General features: G+C 42.1%; 1 protein-coding gene across 1 annotated transcript in view; it reads right to left on the bottom strand.

Moving 5' to 3' along the window:
* The window catches only part of PLEKHA2 (pleckstrin homology domain containing A2), a 91524-nt gene that overhangs the window by 19005 nt on the left and 48233 nt on the right, over positions 1-24286 (bottom strand). Inside the window, exons 6-9 of the mRNA XM_073650913.1 lie at positions 19239-19370; positions 18694-18846; positions 5960-6028; positions 3506-3576 (exon numbers count right to left, since the gene is read on the bottom strand). Coding sequence (XP_073507014.1) covers positions 3506-3576; positions 5960-6028; positions 18694-18846; positions 19239-19370 — 425 coding nt within the window. The remainder of the gene's footprint in view (positions 1-3505; positions 3577-5959; positions 6029-18693; positions 18847-19238; positions 19371-24286) is intronic.

The following is a 24286-nucleotide window of genomic DNA, read 5'->3' as shown; positions in this document are numbered from 1 at the left end:
CAGTGCTCTTAGCCGTACTATACAGGGACAGCACTATTAGCCCTACTACACAGGGACAGCTGTCTTATAGCCCCCCTGGTCAGTCTGTGAGTTGCAGTCCATGCTTGAACTATGTTGCACGGACGTCTGCATGAGCCCTTACAATTACAAGTGGCCCTTTGCAGTCAACCATAATGCTGATGTGACTCTCGGTGAAAATGAGTTTGACACCCCTGCTCTACAGAGTTTATAAAAAGTCATAAAGACGATATCCCAAGCATGCTCGACCTCAGCTGAATTAATCGTCTATAGGAGAAAGAATTGAGCTTGGCTGTTTAAATTTGTCTATATATTCAGCAAATTTCAGAGAAAAAAAACGTTTTCACCTGGAAACTGTCAGCAAGCTGCTGTTGACAGATCCGATTTTGTCTTTTCCTCTACATAGTTCTTTGGAGGGGAATATTGTTGCTTTCCTATATGGGGATGTGGAAGTGTCAATTAGCAAAATATAATGAAGCTATCCTGGATAATCAAACAAACAACTAGCCTTCTTGCTAGCAACAAAGGAAGTAGAAGAGCAAATGTTGAAAAAATCGGAGTGTATTCTGTAAGGACTCCTTCACGCTGATTTTTTTTTAAATTCCCTTTTACATTTTTGGGGATTTTTTTTTATACTTTTGCATTTTGTTACATGCTTTACTTCTGCCAATTTTCAGGCCCTATAGAAAAACCTATGGGATATAAACTACGATAAAACGTCATAGCCAGAGACACCACTGACCCCATAAACATCACCAAATTATAGGTAGTACAATTTATATGGTACTACAGGCTGGAAAGCAACATCTGTCGACAAAAAAAAAAATCTCAAAAAGCCATGAAAATTTATAAGAAAAACTGCTATTTTTTAACACAAAAAAGCTGTTTGTGAATCCTGTCTAAAAATTCAAGAACAAATGATGAGAACTCCCTGTTCTCCGGATATTGGAGTTAATTAATAACAGAATATTTCACACTTGAAAAAAGGTTAAGTGAATTCAACATGTAATTTGCAAAATTTGCCACCAGGGGGAGCTGATTTTTTAAGTAAAAAACTAAAAGCTGACAGTGCGGAAGTAATGCTGCAACCCCGTCATGCTGGGTTTAGAACCCCCCCCCCCAGCGATAATTAAGTAATGGTCAATTTTAAGGATATGGTATCACTTACTGAGATAGGAAAGCCTCTTTAAACCTTGCCATACTGTTTATAAATAGCAGCTGTAGGTATTAAAGGGTTGTCCCCAAAATTACAAGTTACCCCCTATTATGTTGATTGGACTGCTGGAACTCCAGAGATCGGGGATCTGGGACCCCCGAGAATGGGGCTCTTGAACGGAGAAGGGGTGCACATACTTGGCCCCCACTCATTGTCAATGGGAAAATCCAAATGCAGAGCTCCGCTATTTCCAAACAGTTCCATAGTCGATGAATAGACAATGAATGACAATGAGCATGCATCCCTCCGCCCCAGAGGGGTTCCAGAGCCCAAATCTCAGGATTGCTGGTCCGATACCCAGCTTTAAGAAAGTTATCCCCTATTTTATGAATAGGGGATAACTTGTGATTTTGGAAATAACCCTTTAACTATTAAAGCGTTTGTCCCTTTAAATACATTTATCACCTATTCAGAGGATAGCTGGGGGTCCAACTCGGAAAAAGGCGGTCCCGTGGGGCGAATCTGCATGAAAGAGCTGGGATTATTGGCGTATTAAGATCCATCAACAGCAGATAACCTGCTTGTTGATGGTTTCCAGATAACTGCAAATTTTCCACCTAGCACAGAAAAAGGAAACACTGAAAGAAAAATATAATGAGGATGACATATTTGCTGCCCAATATGCAGATAAGCTGATAAATACTTGGTGACACGGTGTGATAACACTGATAATGTGGGGGGGGGGGGTGTCACGGTTTGGACGTTAGGTGTGTCTCGGCGGTCTATCACATAGCCGATGGTTAGGAGTGTGATGCAGAAAAGTGATGAAACTCAGATAGAGACATCCTGTGTGCTGCGGTTTCCTCCGCTGTCACAGCTGTTCTGCGCTCTCGGCAGGGGAGCGTTACTCTCTAATCTTAATGAATCTCTGACTTTAGTTAATATCTACAATGTGCAACTAGAGATAAGCCTGTAATGTGCACACCGACCAAGGCAGAGCCCAAAGCAAAATCTGTAACAGGGCCCCAAGTTTTGGCGTATTCTTATGTGACTGAGGGTCCGTAGGATCCCCCCCTCCCCGGGACACCAGGACCAGGCTGCAACAATTGCTACCATTGCATTCTCTATGGCTACCCTCCTGCAACTAATGTCCATAACTAAGAACTAGGAAAAAAAAGGTCTAACTGCAGGTTCCGACTACACAGAGCTTGTTTGTAGTCTGTTACCATGGAAACACATACAATATTTGTAATCAAAACCTATTACTATTGGGAAAATAAAATAAAAAAAAGGCACAACTTTGACACTTTTGGATTTTTGGAAAAATTTGCAAGGAATTGTCCTCACCAGCCAGGAGGAGTATACACCTTTTTTAAAAAACATTTTTTAAAGCAAACACAATATTAAAGATATATCTGTGAGCCACAGAACTCGATGCTGTCGGTTAATATATAACTATTTTTCCTGAGTATGTCCTACAGCGATAAAAAAAGGTCAATATATGTCTAAGGAGGAATATTATTGCCCCCCACAACCCTTCCAGTGCCCAGTGCACGTGAAACAAGATTTAGGGAAAAGACAGGACTCTGCCTTCCATGGAGACTGGGGAGCAAGAAAGAAATTACAGAGCATTATGGGTCGCAAAACCACGAGATAACTGTAGAAAAATATTAGGTGTTTTTTCTGCACTGCTGGTGGAATCCAGCAGGAAGGATCCAGAACACACAAGGATGGAAGTACTGCGGTTTTGTTATCAACGCGTTTCGAAGTTATCAAACTTATTCTTCAGGATATAACCACAAGGATGGAAGAACTGCGGTTGTCTTATCGACGCATTTCGAAGTTATCAAACGTCTTCTTCAGGATAAAACCACAAGGATGGAAGAACTGCTGTTTTATTATCGACGGGTTTCAAAGTTATCAAACTTCTTCTTCAGGCTATAACCACAAGGATAGAAGTACTGCTGTTTTATTATCGACGGGTTTCAAAGTTATCAAACTTCTTCTTCAGGCTATAACCACAAGGATGGAAGTACTGCAGTTTTATTATCGACGCGTTTTGGAGTTATCAAACTTCTTCAGGATATAACCACAATGATGGTTTTATCCTGAAGAAGATCTTTGATAACTTTGAAGCGCGTTGATAATAAAACCGCAGTACTTCCATCCTTGTGTGTCCTGGATCCTTCCTGCAGGATTCCACCAGCAGCGTAGAAAAATCACCTAATACACCTCTTCAGTCTTCTATGGAGACTGGGCACATTAAACCTGTCCCTCTATGTCGGCCAGGAGGTTTACTGATTTTGGGATGATCAGATATTCATTACTTACCCAGATTTAACAAGACATTCATGTGTCTTCAAAATATCTCTAAGATGTATGCAGCGCAGGGGCTCCCGATCCTAATGAGAAAAGAAAAGATAAAGAATTCAGAACTGGCCTTTGGAATATAGATATTTATAAAACCCCGGGAGCGAACCCAGGGAGTCTTCAAATGGAACGTTCAATTTAAAAAAAAAATGTATATATATATATATATATATATATATATATATATATATATATATATATTAAAATGACTTTATATTATATCGTGACCCGGGTTGAAGCGCTATATCCCATGCAGATGGCCATAACTGAATAATTAAATACTGATTGCCTGCAGCCACCTCGGGGTAAGCTTACTGTGTCCCAACCTGTACAGTGCAGTAAACGGTAAGCTCCTATGCTCCCCCTAGTGGTGGCCACAGGCTGCCAAAATTTCATCCCTTTTTTTATGAAAATGTTAACCTAAAAATTAAATGATGTTAACAAGTAGACATTTACTTTAAAGGCAATCTGTCACCACTGAAAAGGTGATTTAAAGTATTTATAGAGTCCTATAGGGCAGGGTTCCCCAACTCCAGTCCTCAAGGCCCACCAACAGGTCATGTTTTCAGGATTTCCTTAGTATTACACAGGTGATAATTGCATCACCTGCACAGGCAATAATTCCATCACCTGTGCAATACTAAGGAAATCCTGAAAACATGACCTGTTGGTGGGCCTTGAGGACTGGAGTTGGGGAACCCTGCTATAGGGGATTTAGCCCCTATAAAACTCATATCGTCTTTATTTTATTTCATATATAAATGATGACTTGTTGGTGTACCCTTGTCGTGGCCAATGGCTCAGTGCACTGCTTCACCCCCTCAAACATGCCGCGCAACCCCCATTATGTTGATTGATAGTGCTCGCATGCCCAGAGCGAGCGCTGCCTGAATCCACATCCACACTGACACTGCAGGAACCGAGCGTAAAACAATGCACTGAGACCTTGGTCACACCAAGGGTGCACCGAGGAGCCCTCATTTACACATCGAATAAAACCGTTATTCTGTCCAACTAAAGAAGCAAAATCTATTTGGAAAGTATGAGTTTTATAGGGGCTAAGTTGTCTGTAGGACTGTATAGTAGTTTAAATTACCATGGCAGGAGCAGTGCACCCTGGGAAATGAAGAAAGGCAGATACAGCACCTATTGTGCTGGCAGAATGTTGATAGAGGCTCAACAAGAGGGATTGGCAAGTTAGAGACCATGAGAATTGTGTTAATTCCTGGATATATTGCATGAATACAAGAACTAAATGTAGTTTTATCTTGAAGTTGTCACTCTTAAAAAATGTTTTACTCAGAAGAGGGTGAGAACGAGCCCAGGAGAGAAGTCAACCCGGAGTCAAATATTAACTTTGTGCTCTAAATCTGAGTCTATTTCACTGACGCTGAAGGTTACGCTCTTTTTTCCCACTTTGCATTAGCTTTTTTTTCTTTTAGCAGCAAATCCACAGAAAGTCTAAGACCTCGTTCAGACGTCCGATTTTCTCATCCGTATTCCATTGCTGTTTTGAACGGATACAACATTAACCGATTATAGTCTATGGTGCTGTTTCCTGCCCCCCATAAAAGAAGACATGTCCATTTTTTATTTGAGTCATGGATCAAACTCGCCAATGCAAGTCTAAAGGTCCTTGAAAAACTCGCTGATTGCATCCTAGTTGCATCCTTGCGCTGTCCGTTTTTCACTGATCGCTAAGAGAAGATTGAGAAACATCTATTAGTTTTAATTTGCATATGAGAAAAAATACTGAAGCTCTGTTCGTAAAAACGGACCAAAAACTAATGAAAATCTGATTCAAAACACTGAAGAAAATTGCTCCGTTTTTTTTTCTTCCAAGTCCAAGAAAAAAAGGAACGTCTGAATGAGACCCAATATTGGAAATAGGGTTTGTATTTTCACTCTGGAAGGTGTGGAAGACAGATGGCACACAGAACAATGTTAATCAATGGTTTCCCCGTAGACCTGTTTTTTGGATGAGACTCACTTTTACATTTTCAATGGAGATGCAAAAACACCCCAGATTAATTCATGCAATTGTTAATAAAGGACGAATGTAAAAAAATAACAGACATGGATAAAAAATGGATAATTTTTCATACCCTCGTGTGAACTTAGCCATAAAGAGAGCTGAGAATATGTAAACTAAAGGGTTTGTATGAAATCAGAAAAAGAAAATAGCGCCACTCTTGCCCATAGGCAGTGCCTGGTACTACAACTCAGACCATATTAGTTTTCCTTAGACCATGAGAGCTTTGGTTGACTCCAATGGGCACTGGAAAATCAAAAAGTTGAAAAGTTGAAGCAGGCAGGTAGAGAGGAGTGAACCCACGGTGGTACAGGCATTGACCCTAGGTGCATGGTTATATGGGCTCTTCTTTGTAAGTTTAACCATAAAGAAGAAGTAATTACCGTTTCGCATTTGTAGTAGCTAATATTAAATGCGTTCAAGACAAAGAATCTTCTCTTCCAGTTTTTTCTCTGTAAAATAATAATAAAAAAACATAATTTAACCAGAAAATCTATACAATGAACATAAAACTTCATCTCATGCATCTCTCATAAAATATTGCAGGGTTCGGCCTATGCCCCACATTTATCACTGATGAATAGATCACCTCTGGGGATCTCACCGCTGGGACCTACTTCAATCATAAGAACAGCAGTCCTGTGTGCCCCTTTCAAGAACAGCGGTCCTCCTGTGTGCCCCTTTCAAGAACAGCGGTCCTCCTGTGTGCCCCTTTCAAGAACAGCGGTCCTGTGTGCCCCTTTCAAGAACAGCGGTCCTCCTGTGTGCCCCTTTCAAGAACAGCGGTCCTGTGTGACCCTTTTAACGGCGCTAGGGTCTGACAGAGATAGCCCAGTACTGCGCCTGTTGATTTCCATTGTAGTGTGGATATATAGAGAGGGCTATTTCTGAAGAGGCGTCAATTCACCATTTAAAGGGCCCTGAGCTCTCCCATTACATACGGCGCGGTCACACCTCTCCAGATACGTATGGTGCCGTCACTCCTCTCTGTGATAGACCGAGCAGCAGATCTCTCATTTATTCCCATTCACAGTACCGGCTTTGTATCTATTTCAACCACGAAAATGAACCACAGGAAAGAAGGCAGTAAGGTTTGACATGAGACGCACCCTTCCAGAAGCCACAACTGATCTCTCACCATGGAACGTATTCACACCCCATGCCCCGTCTCTGCCTTCTCTTACTATGAGTGCTGGGATAATATTTTGCCATTGTGTTGTTTCTCCCATCTGGGTCAGGGTTTTGGAAGAAACTGGCTCACCTTTAAAAGGGTTGTCCACCTTTGCGAGGCAATTTTTATTTTTTTTTAACTTAAAGGGAATCTGTCACCACTTTAGAGTTATCAGACCACTACTATGGCCATACAGGGTATAGAAAAGTAAATCTATACATACCTGTATGGCCCATAGTAGAGGTCTGATTGCAGAGAAAAGCACTTTAATCAATTCTATTTTGTACAGGCTTGGCGTCCGGGGGAAGCCAAGCAATCCCCGCCTATGTGCTTATTATTCTCCCAAATCCCCGCCTATATGCTTAATTATCATATTCCCCCTCCCCTGCACATCACAGGGCCCTGTGACATGCGCTGTGCTCCGTGACTTCCGGGCATGCGAAAAGCGCCGCTCACATACAGCTCACATAGAGAGCGCTTTGCTTCATCCCGGCCCCGTCTACCTGTGCACTGCGCCGCAGGTTTCTATTGCGCAGGCGCCGGGGAGTCACTGTCACTTCCCAGCGCCTGCGCAATAGATTCCTGCAGCGCAGTGCATGGAGGAAGCGAAGTGCGCTCTATGTAAGCAGCGATGTCCGCATGCCCGGGAAGTCAGGTAGCACAGGGCACGTCACAGGGTCTGTGACAAGAGAGCCACCAATATAAGGAGGGAGCTAATACGCATCTCAGACGTTATGGACGCTATAACTTCAGTCCATGTTGTGTCAGGTCTGGAGGTCGGATGGTCATGGATGATATAACTTCAGTTTGCGTTGTGCCAGGCCTGGTGGTTGGACAGTCATGGATGCTATAATTTCAGTCCACGTTGTGCCACGTCTGGTGGTCGGACAGTCATGGACACTATAACTTCAGTCTACGTGGTGCCAGGTCTGGGGGGCAGACGGTCATGGACGCTATAACTTCAGTTTGCGTTGTGCCAGGCCTGGTGGTCAGACAGTCATGGATGCTATAACTTCAGTCTACGTGGTGCCAGGTCTGGGGGGCAGATGGTCATGGACGCTATAACTTCAGTCCACATTGTGCCAGGCCTGGTTGTCGGACGGTCATGGATGCTATAACTTCAGTCCACGTTGTGTCAAGACTAGTGGTGCAAAGCAGATCAATGCATAAGAAGGATTTAGTCGGCCAAACTTTCGTCTGGGTTGGATGTGGAGAAAGGAGTAAGCTGCTGCCAGACTTCTCTGGTGGCACCTAATTTCCCTTGAAAACAAAAGAATTGGACATTGAAATCCCAACTCCCCAATTATTTTCTCCTCCTCATGTCTGGAGAGAGTCGAGAAGCCCCCAAGACACATCCGATGGCTGGCCAGTGAGTTTGGCCAACTTTCATCTAATGTGCAAAGTGGGACTCAAATTCCAAACCAGAAGGAAAGAACCAGATCTTCTCCAGACATGACATAATTATGGTTTGTGAGTTTAAGTGATGTCTAGTATCATAGCTGATCATAACATGGGCTAAAAGGGGACTTGCAATGGACTTTGCCACCCTGTCCCCCCTTCGTGCCAACCAGTTCTAAACATTCTTCTTGGTGAGACATCACAATCTGACAGTTGTATAATTTAGGCATTGATACTTGGGTATTATGCGGCGCTGTTTTGCCACTATGTGGCGGTATTATGTGTGTAGCACATAATTCTGTAATATTTAAGTGTATAACAAGATTATTTCTGCACGTCATGACACTAGTACGTGGCACGAAACATAGTAGGGGTACCCACTCAGAAGCGCCCTTTTCGAGTTAGAGGTGTACTTGGTCCTGTTAGCAGGGGTACGTCTAGTCTATTTACTGCCTATGTAATCCAGAACCAAAATGCTGCCATGTAATAGTTATCTAGGGCAAATGGTTAAATAAGCGCAATACATAAGCTGGAGATGGGAAAAGGCAAAGATGAAATATACACCTGCTATGAAAAGGGTGTAGTGCTATCTCCATAATGTGGCCATTACCCTTTATGAGCATGTATATTCTCTTTAATGAGAACCAATCACTTGGCATAAATAGGTAATTTTTTTAACCTGGTGTAAATAGCGCTGTTCTCCTGAATCCGACGTTGTTTTTCATTTGTTCCTGAGCCTCTCCATTCCTGAAATATGGCCCACTCTTTAATTTATGTAAATGTAGTTTAGTTACCAACTGGGCATGGTCTTCAAGAAGAGAAGAATGGAGGACACGCCTGTGGCGCCCCTGCTGCGCATGAGTGCCACAGATCCTAGAAGGGTGAATGAATGGATTTCTCCATAAGAGGCCCCCACAGCATACATACACCTCCACCTTCCACCTCAGACCACCAGAGGGAGCCCAGATAGGGATATAAATAGGGAAGGTGGAGCTAGGCAGTCAGTAGTTCCTGCAGTAGAGAAGCCTGAGAGAGGTCAGCCTGCAGTGGAGCTCAGTCTAGTCTGGAGAACACAGCTAACAGTTCAGCAGTGGAGCACGAGGCTCCTGCAAGCTAGACTCAGGGAGCTCAGTTAGAGCCCAAGGCGTGCCGACGCCATAAGAGCGGTGAAGGGCGGAAAGCTGCCGCTAGTATGTATAGCCTAGTGAGGGCCTCAAGCACGGCCGAAGGCTAGAGGAGTGAGTAGCGTTGGGGGCAGAGGAGCTGTACAAGCTCACCCCGGAAAACATATACCGGACGCCGGGTCCGCGTCTACAGGGCCGTATATTCCCCTGTAGAGGCAACCGGAGACCCCTGGAAGACTTTAGGTCCCAGGATCACCCAAGAGCTGATACATAGCCAGGAGTCAAGGAGGCCCCGCAAGCTGGGAGCGCGTACTCCAAAAGAAGGCCCTACCACAAAGTCAGCCAGTGCAGGACAGAGACACAGTTAGGCCTAGCTCCAGGCAGGTCAGAAACTTACCACACAAAGGCAAGAAACAGGAGGCCCTATACCCGCTCACTGGGGAGAATCCTGATATGCACCCTTCACCCTACAGTGCTCAGGAATGTGCCTGGAATTCCATCAGTAAAAGGTACTGAAGTGAACTGTGTGTTTGCCTATCCTTCTTCAGACCCGGCTGGGTCCCCCCCCCCCCGTCTTGCATTCCTACATCCCCGCTGCCCCGAGGCCCAGCTCCACCTGTGGGGAGATATACCACCTAAGCTGCCTTAACACCGGCCTCAGTGGGCTGCTGCAGCGCTGGTGAACCTCACCAGACACCACAGGTGGCGTCATGAACTTTCACATAATTATCCACCCTTTTAAAGAGAGGCACAGGGTACGGGAGCTGACTACCGCGACATCCCCCAAAACTAACAACAAGGCCCGGGCGCCGAGTCCTCCCCATCCCCTGGGCGCGTCACGCCCACTTAGCCAACTAGACTAGATTATAATACAAGGAACAGGAGGCCATATCTCAGGAACGGAGAGTCGCAGGAACAAAGGAAAAACAGCCCCAGATTCAGGAGAACAGCGGCATTTACATCAGGTTAAAAAAAATGTTATATTCATGGCAAGTGAAAGATCCTTTAAGTTTCCCACAGTTTGGGCTGCAGATAAATGCCACCCATGAAGCATTTTGTCAGTGTCATACAGTCAAGCTTTGAAGAACCACATAGCTCCTTTCTATCTGATCCCATGACCGCACACGCACCTGAGCTTTAGGGCGGTGTCACTGAAATACCTGGCCGCTCGCCCTCAGCACCAGAACTAATGAATGGAATATTTGAGCAGCTATAATTACCCATAGGGTGTCATTAACATTCCAATGTAAATGACTCCTTTTTTATTTTTTAATTACAGTTGTCATCTAATTAGGTCCCAGATGAAGCTGCTCATCAGCATATAGTGAAATTGTACAAACAGGGACCAGCACTGAGCCATAGAGCTGAGAACTGATAAATTGGCGCAGGTGACCACAACATCCAATATTGGCTGAACATTTTTATACATATGTCTCCTTTCCCCTACACTGCTTTTCCTATTACACCTATTCAGGTAAGAGTTTATCAATATCATTGATTCGAAAAATGTAAACAGTGGTCTCATAAGGGTAACCCCTATCTACATGTACCATAAGGGACCCCCTCTATCAACCAGAATGGGCAGCTGCTGTGTATGAGCTGTTCTTATTCTGGAGGACTCAAGCCGTCCTTGTATTACAAAGATGGCTATTAATCTGAATAGCCACTATGTAATACCACATTGTACCTGTAGTGGCCACTGCAAAAAAAATATCTTGCTGGCCAGGTGCAAAATCTGGTGCGCTCAGTTGATCGCTTCCAACCATGCCCTATGAAAGGGGTTTCTTTATCACCATGATCTATATCTATTACCTTTATTAGCCAGAATGGGGAACCACTTGAACAAAAATTTCTGGTTTACTTGAGCCACTCTTGCATTAAAAGGTCATCCAATATCAGAACAGTTGCGATGTAGTACCACAGTACCCCTGTAGTGGCCACTGCAAGAAAAATGCCCAGTCTGCTGGGGCGATCACCTGATTGCCTCAAAGAATGCATTCTGAGAGGGGTTGTCTCAAGAATAAATCCTTCTGTGTATCTATATGTCCTATTAGGACCCCTAACCCCCTCTATCAACCTGAAAGGGGTGCCGCTTTGTATGATCTGTTCTTCTTCTGGCAAACTAGAGTCGTCTTTGTATTACAAGGACTTCAAGTCATCTGAAAGTCTACCATGCAATGCCACTTTTTCCCTGTAGAGGCCACTGCAGGGAAAATGCTTGTCTGGCCAAGAGCAGGATCTGGGGCGATCAACTGATCACCCAGGAGGATGCATTATGGAAGGGGATGTCTCTGATGAGATGACCCCTATAAGGGTGCAGGAATCTCACAAGGTTATGGCGACTCATACGGGACCAAATGTTATCATTCAGACTTAAATGTATATAATGATGTATTCTCCAGCCTAATAACACGCTAGTAATGGGAGAGAAGCAGTCAGGAAGGAATGTGGCCTTTTAAACGTCAACCATCGTTTAACATTCATTAATTTACATTAACGACATTAATCAACAGGCGTGAGTACAAGGTTTATCACTGATAATGAATGTACCCGGCGTTCTCACTTTCACTGGTATAAACCTGCTGTTCACTGGAATTCAATGTCTGCTTCGAAAAAAAAAAAAAAGATGCTCTAGTTACGGCTTACCTCGCCACATACAGCCGTACAGCGCCCATATTATCACACCTTATAGTGCCAAAATAATACCGCCATACACAGCTAAATAGTATATAATATAGTAATGCTTCACAGTGCCAAAATAATACCGCCATACACAGCTAAATAGTATAATATTGTAATGCTTCACAGTGCCAAAATAATACCGCCATACACAGCTAAATAGTATAATATTATACTGCTTCACAGTGCCAAAATAATACCGCCATACACAGCTAAATAGTATAATATTATACTGCTTCACAGTGCCAAAATAATACCGCCACACACAGCTAAATAGTATATAATATAGTAATGCTTCACAGTGCCAAAATAATACCGCCATACACAGCTAAATAGTATAATATTATACTGCTACACAGTGCCAAAATAATACCACCATACACAGCTAAATAGTATAATATTGTAATGCGTCACAGTGCCAATACCACCACACACAGCTAAATAGTATAATATTATACTGCTTCACAGTGCCAAAATAATACCGCCATACACAGCTAAATAGTTTAATATTGTAATGCTTCACAGTGCCAAAATAATACCGCCATACACAGCTAAATAGTATAATATTATAATGCTTCACAGTGCCAAAATAATACCACCATACACAGCTAAATAGTATAATATTATACTGCTTCACAGTGCCAATACCACCACACACAGCTAAATAGTATAATATTATACTGCTTCACAGTGCCAAAATAATACCGCCACACACAGCTAAATAGTATAATATTAAACTGCTTCACAGTGCCAAAATAATACCGCCATACACAGCTAAATAGTATAATATTATAATGCTTCACAGTGCCAAAATAATACCACCATACACAGCTAAATAGTATAATATTATACTGCTTCACAGTGCCAAAATAATACTGCCATACACAGCTAAATAGTATAATATTATAATGCTTCACAGTGCCAAAATAATACCGCCATACACAGCTAAATAGTATAATATTATACTGCTTCACAGTGCCAAAATAATACTGCCATACACAGCTAAATAGTATAATATTATAATGCTTCACAGTGCCAAAATAATACCGCCATACACAGCTAAATAGTATAATATTATACTGCTTCACAGTGCCAAAATAATACTGCCACACACAGCTAAATAGTATATAATATAGTAATGCTTCACAGTGCCAAAATAATACCACCATACACAGCTAAATAGTATAATATTATAATGCTTCACAGTGCCAAAATAATACCACCACACACAGCTAAATAGTATATTATACTGCTTCACAGTGCCAAAATAATACTGCCATACACAGCTAAATAGTATAATATTATAATGCTTCACAGTGCCAAAATAATACCACCATACACAGTTAAATAGTATAATATTATAATGCTTCACAGTGCCAAAATAATACCACCACACACAGCTAAATAGTATATTATACTGCTTCACAGTGCCAAAATAATACTGCCATACACAGCTAAATAGTATAATATTATAATGCTTCACAGTGCCAAAATAATACCACCATACACAGCTAAATAGTATAATATTATACTGCTTCACAGTGCCAAAATAATACTGCCACACACAGCTAAATAGTATAATATTATAATGCTTCACAGTGCCAAAATAATACCGCCATACACAGCTAAATAGTATAATATTATACTGCTTCACAGTGCCAAAATAATACTGCCACACACAGCTAAATAGTATATAATATAATAATGCTTCACAGTGCCAAAATAATACCACCATACACAGCTAAATAGTATAATATTATAATGCTTCACAGTGTCAAAATAATACTGCCACACACAGCTAAATAGTATAATATTATAATGCTTCACAGTGTCAAAATAATACCACCATACACAGCTAAATAGTATAATATTATACTGCTTCACAGTGCCAAAATAATACCGCCACACACAGCTAAATAGTATAATATTATACTGCTTCACAGTGCCAATACCACCATACACCGCTAAATAGTATAATATTACACTGCTTCACAGTGCCAAAATAATACTGCCACACACAGCTAAATAGTATAATATTGTAATGCTTCATAGTGCCAAAATAATACCGCCATACACAGCTAAATAGTATAATATTATAATGCTTCACAGTGCCAAAATAATACCACCATACACAGCTAAATAGTATAATATTATACTGCTTCACAGTGCCAATACCACCACACACAGCTAAATAGTATAATATTAAACTGCTTCACAGTGCCAAAATAATACCGCCATACACAGCTAAATAGTATAATATTATAATGCTTCACAGTGCCAAAATAATACCACCATACACAGCTAAATAGTATAATATTATACTGCTTCACAGTGCCAATGCCACCACACACAGCTAAATAGTATAATATTATACTGCTTCACAGTGCCAAAATAATACTGCCATACACAGCTAAATAGTATAATATTATAATGCTTCACAGTGCCAAAATAATACCACCATACACAGCTAAATAGTATAATATTATAATGCTTCACAGTGCCAAAATAATACCGCCATACACAGCTAAATAGTATAATATTATACTGCTTCACAGTGCCAAAATAATACTGCCACACACAGCTAAATAGTATATAATATAGTAATGCTTCACAGTGCCAAAATAATACCACCATACACAGCTAAATAGTATAATATTATAATGCTTCACAGTGCCAAAATAATACCACCACACACAGCTAAATAGTATATTATACTGCTTCACAGTGCCAAAATAATACTGCCATACACAGCTAAATAGTATAATATTATAATGCTTCACAGTGCCAAAATAATACCACCATACACAGTTAAATAGTATAATATTATAATGCTTAACAGTGCCAAAATAATACCACCACACACAGCTAAATAGTATATTATACTGCTTCACAGTGCCAAAATAATACTGCCATACACAGCTAAATAGTATAATATTATAATGCTTCACAGTGCCAAAAATAATACCACCATACACAGCTAAATAGTATAATATTATACTGCTTCACAGTGCCAAAATAATACTGCCACACACAGCTAAATAGTATAATATTATACTGCTTCACAGTGCCAAAATAATACCGCCATACACAGCTAAATAGTATAATATTATACTGCTTCACAGTGCCAAAATAATACTGCCACACACAGCTAAATAGTATATAATATAATAATGCTTCACAGTGCCAAAATAATACCACCATACACAGCTAAATAGTATAATATTATAATGCTTCACAGTGTCAAAATAATACTGCCATACACAGCTAAATAGTATAATATTATAATGCTTCACAGTGCCAAAATAATACCACCATACACAGCTAAATAGTATAATATTATACTGCTTCACAGTGCCAAAATAATACTGCCACACACAGCTAAATAGTATAATATTATACTGCTTCACAGTGCCAAAATAATACCACCACACACAGCTAAATAGTATATTATACTGCTTCACAGTGCCAAAATAATACTGCCATACACAGCTAAATAGTATAATATTATAATGCTTCACAGTGCCAAAATAATACCACCATACACAGCTAAATAGTATAATATTATACTGCTTCACAGTGCCAAAATAATACTGCCACACACAGCTAAATAGTATAATATTATAATGCTTCACAGTGCCAAAATAATACCGCCATACACAGCTAAATAGTATAATATTATACTGCTTCACAGTGCCAAAATAATACTGCCACACACAGCTAAATAGTATATAATATAATAATGCTTCACAGTGCCAAAATAATACCACCATACACAGCTAAATAGTATAATATTATAATGCTTCACAGTGTCAAAATAATACTGCCACACACAGCTAAATAGTATAATATTATAATGCTTCACAGTGTCAAAATAATACCACCATACACAGCTAAATAGTATAATATTATACTGCTTCACAGTGCCAAAATAATACCGCCACACACAGCTAAATAGTATAATATTATACTGCTTCACAGTGCCAATACCACCATACACCGCTAAATAGTATAATATTACACTGCTTCACAGTGCCAAAATAATACTGCCACACACAGCTAAATAGTATAATATTGTAATGCTTCATAGTGCCAAAATAATACCGCCATACACAGCTAAATAGTATAATATTATAATGCTTCACAGTGCCAAAATAATACCACCATACACAGCTAAATAGTATAATATTATACTGCTTCACAGTGCCAATACCACCACACACAGCTAAATAGTATAATATTAAACTGCTTCACAGTGCCAAAATAATACCGCCATACACAGCTAAATAGTATAATATTATAATGCTTCACAGTGCCAAAATAATACCACCATACACAGCTAAATAGTATAATATTATACTGCTTCACAGTGCCAATGCCACCACACACAGCTAAATAGTATAATATTATACTGCTTCACAGTGCCAAAATAATACTGCCATACACAGCTAAATAGTATAATATTATAATGCTTCACAGTGCCAAAATAATACCACCATACACAGCTAAATAGTATAATATTATAATGCTTCACAGTGCCAAAATAATACCGCCATACACAGCTAAATAGTATAATATTATACTGCTTCACAGTGCCAAAATAATACTGCCACACACAGCTAAATAGTATATAATATAGTAATGCTTCACAGTGCCAAAATAATACCACCATACACAGCTAAATAGTATAATATTATAATGCTTCACAGTGCCAAAATAATACCACCACACACAGCTAAATAGTATATTATACTGCTTCACAGTGCCAAAATAATACTGCCATACACAGCTAAATAGTATAATATTATAATGCTTCACAGTGCCAAAATAATACCACCATACACAGTTAAATAGTATAATATTATAATGCTTAACAGTGCCAAAATAATACCACCACACACAGCTAAATAGTATATTATACTGCTTCACAGTGCCAAAATAATACTGCCATACACAGCTAAATAGTATAATATTATAATGCTTCACAGTGCCAAAATAATACCACCATACACAGCTAATTAGTATAATATTATACTGCTTCACAGTGCCAAAATAATACTGCCACACACAGCTAAATAGTATAATATTATACTGCTTCACAGTGCCAAAATAATACCGCCATACACAGCTAAATAGTATAATATTATACTGCTTCACAGTGCCAAAATAATACTGCCACACACAGCTAAATAGTATATAATATAATAATGCTTCACAGTGCCAAAATAATACCACCATACACAGCTAAATAGTATAATATTATAATGCTTCACAGTGTCAAAATAATACTGCCACACACAGCTAAATAGTATAATATTATAATGCTTCACAGTGTCAAAATAATACCACCATACACAGCTAAATAGTATAATATTATACTGCTTCACAGTGCCAAAATAATACCGCCACACACAGCTAAATAGTATAATATTATACTGCTTCACAGTGCCAATACCACCATACACCGCTAAATATTATAATATTACACTGCTTCACAGTGCCAAAATAATACTGCCACACACAGCTAAATAGTATAATATTGTAATGCTTCATAGTGCCAAAATAATACCAACCACACACAGCTAAATAGTGTAACATTATACTGCTTCACAGTGCCAAAATAATACCGCCACACACAGCTAAATAGTATAATATTGTAATGCTTCACAGTGCCAAAATAATACCACCACACACAGCTAAATAGTATAATATTGTAATGCTTCACAGTGCCAAAATAATACCGCCACACACAGCTAAATAGTATAATATTGTAATGCTTCACAGTGCCAAAATAATACCACCATACACAGCTAAATAGTATAATATTATACTGCTTCACAGTGCCAAAATAATACTGCCACACACAGCTAAATAGTATAATATTGTAATGCTTCACAGTGCCAAAATAATACCACCATACAAAGCTAAATAGTACCTTGTTATATTGCGTTATAGTGGCAAAATTATAAAGGCATACACAGTACATTATGTCGCCTCAAAGTGCCAAAAGGTTACCACCATTTTGACTTAAAAATTACCATATTATACTACCTTATAGTGCCAAAATAATAAAAACATAGTGCTACATAGTAGCATATTATATCCCCTTAAATTGCCCTAATAATATCACTATACAGAGCTAAGTAGAACATTTTACCATCTTACGTTTTCAAAATAGCACCATATTATACTGCCATACGGTTTAAAAAATAATGCCACAATACAGAGCTAAATAGTACCATTTTATTCTACCCCATAGTGCCAAAATAATATCACAATACTGAGCTAAAGAGCACCATATTATACTGCTTTACAGTGCTAACATAATGCTGTCATACAGCGCTAAATGGCAGTATTGTAAAGTGCTTCAATTAATCTGTCATACAATGCAAACAGTAGCAGAGTGTCCAGGACCAAAATAAAGTAATAATACCATACAGTCCTTAAGTTTCAGTTTCGTAATGCTGCCATACAGTGCTGAATAGTAATATTGCACAGTGCTCTCAAAGTTATTACAATATTGTGTTATACACTGCCTACAAAACAATGCACACATTTGTTTATCTGGTGCCTACATAATACTGCCATATAGTGCATACATAACACTATTACAAAGCTGTATATAGTATAAAAAATAGCAGTGCAATATAGTGCCCAGACAGTGCTGTAGGCCCACATAGTGTAAGTGTGAGACAAGCTGTACAGTATGAGCTGCCACATATATATCGATGGCATCAGATGTCGTTACCATATGTCCTTGCTTGACACAAAATCCACTCTTCAAAACACAAATGGAAGATGGAGGCTTGTAAGCCAGCTGGGGTATGAGGCTATGACTGCGGCGGAGCGAGGGGTGGGAGGACACTTCATGGTGGATAACCTCGTGGCATTCGCTTCCATTCTAAAAGAACAAAGAATAGCAATGTGAATACAGGCCAATAACAGAAAAAAAACGCCATTGTGAGAAGCAAGGGTCCTTGAGTCCTCAGGACCCCCAGAGAGCTAGTGGAAGGAGCAGCTCCCTATGGGGTGGACCCAGTGTCAGACTGAAGAACATTGGGCCCACCAGAGGATGTGATTCTGAGGGCCCACCTTTCTCCCCCACTCAAGAGCCCAATAGCAGCTGCAAGGTTTGCACCATGTACTCTCCTGAAGGAGAAGCCAAGGCCCACCGGAGGATTCTCCGGTTCTCTGGTGGGCCAGTCCAACCCTAGGTGGACCCTGAGGAACTCAGGAAAGGAGGATCAAACTTTTCAGGAAAGTAGATTCCAGATTAAAGGAATAAAAATTCACCTGGCTAATGGGAGTCTGCACCACTACTCCGCCAACGATCTTGGTCTCGTATGCGGTTTGTGTCTTTTTCTCCTGGGATCCAGATCCAGTGGATCCTAATTCAGATGTCTGTGCCGATTCTGGTCTGGGTACCTGTAGAACAACAACTTAGATGAGACGGACGAAAAATAAATCAATTGTACGTTGACTACCAGGTCGGCCGCCCAATATGTGCCCGGACAGGTTGTACCTTCTCATCAAAACCTTGGCTACATAAACATTTTATAGGAAGCTTGGGTGATATCTGAGTATGGGGTCTGGGGGGTGGGCCAGCTTCAGAGGAAGGAAAACTGTACGTGCAGACGGTGGAGTACCACCATAGTTTTGGAAGCAGAAGATGCTTCTGGAAAACGCCGGCGATGTTTTTCCTGAAGTGACTTCTTTATTGTTTTTTTGAATTTTTTACGGTGTCTTTTTTTAAATTAATTTCTTATGGAAAATAGTGGCAGCTACTAAGCGAAAGCCGCCTGAAGAAAGGTCAGGTCACTTATTTTAGCCGCCTCTCGGCTTTCGAAGCCTGAAGTGGTTTAAGAAGCTCCAAAAGATGGAACGTGTGCACAGAGAGTCGTTCTGACATTGATGTGCATATGTTCATTCTTTTTAACTTTTAGCTTATTCAGACGGGTTCAAGGCAGAATCCACCTGAAAAAGATGCCGTGTTCCAGGCAGAATCCGCCTGAAAATGACTCAGTGTTCCACGCAGAATTGGCCGGGAAAAGACGTCGTGTTCCAGGCAGAATCCGCCTGAAAAAGATGCCGTGTTCCAGGCAGAATCCGCCTGAAAATGACTCCGTGTTCCAGGCAGAATCCGCCGGGAAAAGACGTCGTGTTCCAGGCAGAATCCGCCTGAAAAAGATGCCGTGTTCCAGGCAGAATCCGGCTGAAAAAGATGCCGTGTTCCAGGCAGAATCCACCGGGAAAAGACGCCGTGTTCCAGGCAGAATCCGGCTGAAAAAGATGCCGTGTTCCAGGCAGAATCCGCCTGAAAAAGATGCCGTGTTCCAGGCAGAATCCGCCTGAAAAAGATGCCGTGTTCCAGGCAGAATCCGCCTGAAAAAGATGCCGTGTTCCAGGCAGAATCCGGCTGAAAAAGATGCCGTGTTCCAGGCAGAATCCACCGGGAAAAGACGTCGTGTTCCAGGCAGAATCCGCCTGAAAAAGATGCCGTGTTCCAGGCAGAATCCGGCTGAAAAAGATGCCGTGTTCCAGGCAGAATCCACCGGGAAAAGACGTCGTGTTCCAGGCAGAATCCGCCGGGGTAAGACGCCATGTTCCAGGCAGAATCCGCCGGGAAAAGACGCCGTGTTCCAGGCAAACTCCGCCAGGAAAAGACGCCATGTTCCAGGCAGAATCCACCGGGAAAAGACGCCGTGTTCCAGGCAGAATCCACCAGGAAAAGACGCCATGTTCCAGGCAGAATCCACCGGGAAAAGACGTCATGTTCCAGGCAGAATCCACCAGGAAAAGACGCCATGTTCCAGGCAGAATCCACCGGGAAAAGACGTCATGTTCCAGGCAGAATCCACCAGGAAAAGACGTCGTGTTCCAGGCAGAATCCGCCGGGAAAAGACGCCATGTTCCAGGCAGAATCCACCAGGAAAAGACGTCGTGTTCCAGGCAGAATCCGCCGGGAAAAGACGTCGTGTTCCAGGCAGAATCCGCCGGGAAAAGACGCCATGTTCCAGGCAGAATCCGCCAGGAAAAGACGCTATGTTCCAGGCAGAATCCGCCGGGAAAAGACGCCATGTTCCAGGCAGAATCCGCCGGGAAAAGACGCCATGTTCCAGGTAGAATACGCCAGGAAAAGACGCCGTGTTCCAGGCAGAATCCGGCTGAAAAAGACGCCGTGTTCCAGGCAGAATCCGGCTGAAAAAGATGCCGTGTTCAAGGCAGAATTAGTCTGAAAAAAAAGGGCTGTGTTCCATGCGGAATCTGTCAGACAAAAAGCTTTGTTCCACATGGAATCTGACTGAAAAATACGCAGTGTTGAAGGTGGAATCCACTTGAAAAAGACGCCTTGTCCCAAATGATGCTGTGTGCACATACCCTAATTGTGCAAGATGTCTTTTTCTAGGTTGCCCCTAAGTAAAGGAATCACAGGAGAAAACTAAAACTATCCAGTGCTATATTGTTTTATAAAGTACAATCCTGCGTGTTATTATGGATAATTTTATGTGGACTGTATATGTCGGTATTATCTTGACATTATTTGTATAGCGGTATTATAGGAGCTGAAATTCTGAAAAAAAAATCTAAAATGGGAAGTATGTGACCCCTACGTTTTATTTTTTTATTATTATAAAATCTGCCCTAGCCAAAGGGGCAACATCACCAGGTTCTGTCCAGTTCAGAAGAGTCCTTCATGTGGACAAGACAGGCCTTGTCTTATCAGATTCTATAGGACTCACTTGTACAGGCTCGGACTGGCCCACAGGAGAAGCGGAGAATCCTCCGGTAGGCCGCCCCCGTGAAGTCATGCTAATGAGTAGTGCTGTTACACTTGATTCACAATTTGTAGAAAAAGGTATAATCTGTGTTCATTCATTAAACAAGCTAGCCAAATTAATATTATATAGAAGCAAAAATAAATTAGTGTTCTAGGGTCAGGTTATTTTTGCATGTAGCTGAACAGTGGGCCCCAAGAATAAATGTTACTGGTGGGCCTTTGCCAACCCAGTCCGACCCTGCGTGACTTGTTGCATTGTGTGCAAAACAGCAGCCAGAGAAAGACCCTGGGGTGAAAAGTTCCTATACCTGCTGGCATTGTTGGAGACCTAGGAGTGACTTTGCCTTTGGCACACCAGCGTGCTTCTTCACCGCCATTTAAACAAAAGAAGTGTTAATCACGACCAGGCAGCGGCAGTTACACAATCCTGGAGCGCGGCCCATTTCTCATAGTATCATTAGCTCTACAAGTGTAGTGCGGAGGAGACCACATGCCCTGCAGCTTGTCTGATTCTCTATTCATTCAGATCAAAGCCCCCATTTTATCCCCTTTGCTTCCCCTCGTACAATTTTGCCAGGTGTACTGTACGTGAGGCTGACAGGAGACTTTATATCAGAGATTTCAGTATGTAGAATACTGCTGACATTACTTCTAATATCTCAGTTGGCCTAGTGTGTTTATCTAAATGGGGAAAAGAGAGGAAGCCGCTGGCAAAAGCCTCTGGACGCAGCTCATCTCCACTGAGAACAGTAGGATCGGGCATGCTCAAATCCAACAGCCCCATCTTTCTTTCCGAAACAAATGCCATTGGGTAATAGTCAGTTCACCATCTGTGCACTTTAGAGCAGGGGCCAGTCTTATCAAAATTGGCAATAATCTAATGTGTATGAGTCATTGGGGAGCACTGTGGGGGCATAGTACTGTATTGGGGGCATTGTGGGGGCATAGTACTGTATTGGGGGCATTGTGGGGGCATAGTACTGTATTGGGGGCATTGTGGGAGCATAGTACTGTATTGGGGAGCACTGTGGGGGCATAGTACTGTATTGGAGGCACTGTGGCGGCATAGTTCTGTATTGGAGTAACAATATGATAATGGGGTCTCTGTGACAGCTACATACTGTATTGGGGGAACTTTGGGGGCATCATACTGTATTTGGGGCACCATATGATATTGGAGGCTCTGTGGCTGCCACATAGTGTATTGAGGGCACTGTTGGGGCATCATAATATATTTGGGGCACCATATGGTATTGAGGGGGCTGTGGCAGTCACAGAGTGTGTTGGGTGCACTGTGGGGGCATCATAATCTATTAAGGGCACTCAGGTGGTATACTTTATTGGGGGGAACTGTGGGGGCATCACAATACATTCACAATAGCGGCCTCATACTGTATTGGGTGGCATTGTGGCAGTCTTTGGGAGGCATTATACTGTGTGGTGGGCATCACTGAGCCATGATACTCCATAGTGAGGCATCATACTGTGTGGAGGGCATCAATAGATCGTCATACTGCATAGGGAAGCATCATGCTGTGTAGGGCATCATCGAGTTGTCATACTCCATGGGGAGGCATCATACTGTGTGAAGGGGCATTATTGGGTCATCGTATTGTTTTGGGGGGCATCATACAATGTGAAGGGGCATTATTGGGCCATTGTATTGTATTGGGAGGCATCATACTGTGTGGGGGGTGTGGCGCCCTGCTGCGCACTGGTGCCACAGATCCCAGAAGGGTGCATGGATGGACTTCTCCACAAGAGGCCCTCACACATTCACACACCTCCACCCTACCACCTCAGACCAGCAGAGGGAGCCCGTTAGGGATATATATAGGGAGGGTGGAGCCAGGCAGCTCAGTCTAGTGTCAGTGTTCAGTTTGAGTTGGAGTCTGACAGAGCTCAGAGTTGAGCAGAGAGCGTGCTGACGCTCAGAGAGCAGTGAAGAGGCAGCAAGCTGGCTTCAGTGCTTAGGCGAGCCAAGGCCTACAGCACGTGTGAAGGCCTAGTGAGGGCCCTGAGTGTGGCCAGGCAAGAGGAGAAGGAAGAAGTAGCGAGGGGGCAGAGGAGCATACCAGGCTCACCTTGAGATATATACCGGACACCGGGTCCACGCCTACAGGGACTCTTTACACCCAGTAGGAACCACCAGAACCCCTGGAGGACTACAGGTCCCAGGATCACCAAATGCTGATTGCAGTACCAGGGCTAGGAGTCATGGAGGTCCCAGCGTCCAGGGAGAGTGATCTCCAAAGCGAAGGCCCTAACCACCAGGTCAGCAGGTGCAAAGAGAGACAGTAAACAAGCTAGGCCTAGCTCCAGGCAGGTCAGAAGCTCAGAGAGAAAAGCCACGGATCAGGAGGCCCTATACCCGCTCACTGGGGAGAGTCCAAAAGTGCGCCCTTCGCCCGGAGTACCCTGGACCGTGCCTGCAGCATCACCAGTAAAGGTACTGAAGCTTACCCCTGTGTGAGTGTTCGTCTTTCCTCCGGGACCGTCCTGCCGTCTCTTCCTTGCACCACCATCCATTACACCCCACGCTGCCCTGGAGCTAGCTCTACCT

This window comes from Phyllobates terribilis, unplaced genomic scaffold (assembly GCF_046119375.1).
Source record: "Phyllobates terribilis strain yellow unplaced genomic scaffold, ASM4611937v1 Scaffold_11__3_contigs__length_659146591, whole genome shotgun sequence".
Taxonomy (NCBI): domain Eukaryota; kingdom Metazoa; phylum Chordata; class Amphibia; order Anura; family Dendrobatidae; genus Phyllobates; species Phyllobates terribilis.
The sequence above is the reverse complement of the archived record's forward strand: the minus strand, read 5'-3'. Positions and strand labels throughout refer to the sequence as shown.